Below are 3,092 nucleotides of genomic sequence, written 5' to 3' on the forward strand. Positions count from 1 at the left end.
GGTCTCGAAGTACATGGGCAATTGTTGAGGAACTAATACATCTGGCGGCAGCAGCAGATGTACAAGACAATACAACAAAGATACAAAAGGTAAACTACAAAAGCGAAGCGAACAGGGAGGAAGGGGAAGAAGAAGCGGAGGAAGAAGCAGAAGGAAACACAGAGAACGAGTTCCAAGATAAAGAACAAGTACGAAGATAAACAAAGGAAGGAAAACATCAAAGGCCTGGTAAGGAAATAGAGAAACGGGAATAGTGCTGTTCAAGGAACACAAAGGGATAAAAAAATATTTCTTTATAAACATGGAGGAGTCAAAGGGATAAGCGATTTTCCAGGAGTGAGAGCAATATCGCATTTCAGTTCTGAGAAGGTATAAGAGTTCTACAGGGTGCCCCAGAAAAACATTGACAACGGCTCAGGGTAGGTAGATTTCATCATTTCCAACAAGGTTCTGTGGGTCATTTTCCGAACTTCGGCTTCGTTTCCGAGAAAAGTCCTAACCTAAAGCATGACATTGACACTGAGCTCAAACCCATCTCATTTGGAACTTGTATACCCTGTGAATTTGGGCAAAACCAAAGCTTTCCAATTCCTCACTAATGATAACGCTGGAGATAGGATTGCCCATGTTTCTCTACACGGAGATTCTGCATCAAAAAACCTCTTTTTAAAAAATCACAGACCTTATGTCAGTTTTTAGGTTAGGAAAATGACCCAAACTTAGGCCGAAGTTAGGAAAATGACCCACAGAACCTTGTTGGAAATGATGAGATCTACCTACAAAAAAACTTCTTTTTAAAAAATCACAGACCTTATGTCAGTTTTTTAGGTTAGGAAAATGACCCAAACTTAGGCCGAAGTTAGGAAAATGACCCACAGAACCTTGTTGGAAATGATGAGCCAAAGCTTTCCAATTCCTCACTAATGATAACGCTGGGGATAGGATTGCCCATGTTTCTCTACACGGAGATTCTGCATTCTCAGGAGAAGGTATAATCTATGAATCTATACAGATGGCCAAGTTAGAACCATACAATACGCACGGAACGATTCATATTATTATTAACAATCAAGTTGGCTTCACAGCAAACCCATGGGAGACAAGATCCTCCATGTATTGCACTTGTGTAGCAAAGGTTATAGGAGCTCCTGTATTTCACGTGAATGCAGATGAGCCTGAGGTTGTGGTATCCATCATGAAGCTACTTGCTAGGTACAGACAAACGTTCAAGCGCGATGCTTTCATTGATATCATAGGCTACAGGAGACATGGACATAATGAGGGTGATGATCCATCCTTTACACAACCACTCATGTACGAGAAAATTAAACAAACAAAACCTCTGTTTGAGAAATACACACAAAAGTTGTTACAAGAGAAAGTGATCACAGAAGATATGGTAACACTTGAAGTGCAGGCGTACCAACAGAAACTAGAATCTGAGTATGAAAAGTCCAAAGAGGCAACGCGTTTCGACAGCGCTCCATGGATTGATGTCCCGTGGGAAGGATTTGAAAAGGATACAACGCTCATTCAAATGCCCACGACGGGATGTGATATAGCCAAGTTGCAATTGTTGGCAGACCTTGTTAGCAAACCTCCTGCTGAACCATTCAAGTTGCATAGAAGCTTACAACGTGTTCTCAATCAGAGAAGAAAGATGATAGAAGAGAATAGCTTAGACTGGGCTATGGCTGAAGCATTAGCTCTGGGAACTTTACTAGATAGTGGTCATCACATCAGACTCATAGGACAAGACTCCAAGCGTGGAACATTCAGTCACAGACATGCAGTGTACTTTGACCAGGCTACCGGGAATACATACACACCTCTGCATCATATTGGTGCTGAGGCAGGTAAATTCCATGTGTATAATAGTATTCTCAACGAGATGGCAGCTCTAAGCTTTGAATACGGCTACTCCCTAGTGGATCCGAACTTTCTTGTGATCTGGGAGGCACAGTTTGGAGATTTTGCTAACAATGCTCAGGCAGTGTTTGACCAGTGGATCTCAAGTGCTCGTAGTAAGTGGAATATAGACTCAGGTCTAGTACTACTACTACCTCATGGCATAGAAGGTCAAGGACCAGAACATTCATCTGCTAGACCAGAGAGATTCCTGGAATTATGTTCAGACAGTCCCCGCTGTGTTGAGTTAGATATGAAGAAACAACTTTTCGATGCGAACTGGTTCGTGCTCTACCCCAGTACACCTAGTACTTTATTCCATGCTCTGAGGAGACAGCTCCTTCTACCATTCCGAAGACCGCTCGTTGTGCTCACACCAAAAGCTTTGCTACGACACCCTCAGGTCAGGTCTACGTTTGAAGATCTGTCCCTAGATACCAAGTTCCGTGCGTATCTTCCCGACACGATGGCTGATCGGAACAAAGACAAAGTTGAGAAATATATCCTCTGTTCTGGGAAGATCTACTATGACTTGATAGAGGCTCGTGATGCTGCGAACCTGACCGAGCAGATTGCCATAGCTCGTCTAGAGCAGATCAGTCCATTCCCTTATCGTGCGTTCATAAACGATGTCTCCTCCTATAAGAACGTGAAACAAGTGTGTTGGTGCCAGAGTGAGCCAGAGAACTTTGGGTTCTGGAAATACGTTCAGGCACGCATGTGTTCCGTCATGGAAATAACTACCGATCCTGTATGTTACATAGGCCGGGATCCGAGCAGTGTACCAGCTTCTGGACTACAAGCCAAGTACAAGAGTTCCCAGGATCGTCTCATTGAAGATGCATTGGGCCTTTGTTGAAAGAAAGCAAGTTTCAAAAATGAATTCGTAAATCTTTATACCGATCCTGTATGTTACATAGGCCGGGATCCGAGCAGTGTACCAGCTTCTGGACTACAAGCCAAATACAAGAGTTCCCAGGATCGTCTCATTGAAGATGCATTGGGCCTTTGTTGAAAGAAAGCAAGTTTCAAAAATGAATTCGTAAATCTTTGGTTTTGTCAAAGTTTAATAAAAATATTTTGTATTTAAAATAATATTTAGCAATTCGTTTCAACAGTAGACAAAAACGTAACAAAAGGCAAATGTTAATATGGACAATCAATCCAGCTTCCAACCATGGAAC

General features: G+C 42.4%; 1 protein-coding gene across 1 annotated transcript; it reads left to right on the forward strand.

Annotated features, from left to right (window-relative positions):
- Nucleotides 1–512: 512 nt before the first annotated feature.
- On the forward strand, nt 513–2,790 carry LOC103508860 (2-oxoglutarate dehydrogenase, mitochondrial-like). Its single transcript, XM_026823354.1, has 2 exons — nt 513–591; nt 917–2,790. Exon 2 carries the CDS (start codon nt 1,013–1,015, stop codon nt 2,765–2,767), a length of 1,755 nt encoding a protein of 584 aa, XP_026679155.1. The 5' UTR covers nt 513–591; nt 917–1,012; the 3' UTR covers nt 2,768–2,790.
- The last annotated feature ends 302 nt before the right edge of the window (nt 2,791–3,092 follow it).

This window comes from Diaphorina citri, unplaced genomic scaffold (assembly GCF_000475195.1).
Source record: "Diaphorina citri unplaced genomic scaffold, Diaci psyllid genome assembly version 1.1 scaffold441, whole genome shotgun sequence".
NCBI lineage: Eukaryota > Metazoa > Arthropoda > Insecta > Hemiptera > Psyllidae > Diaphorina > Diaphorina citri.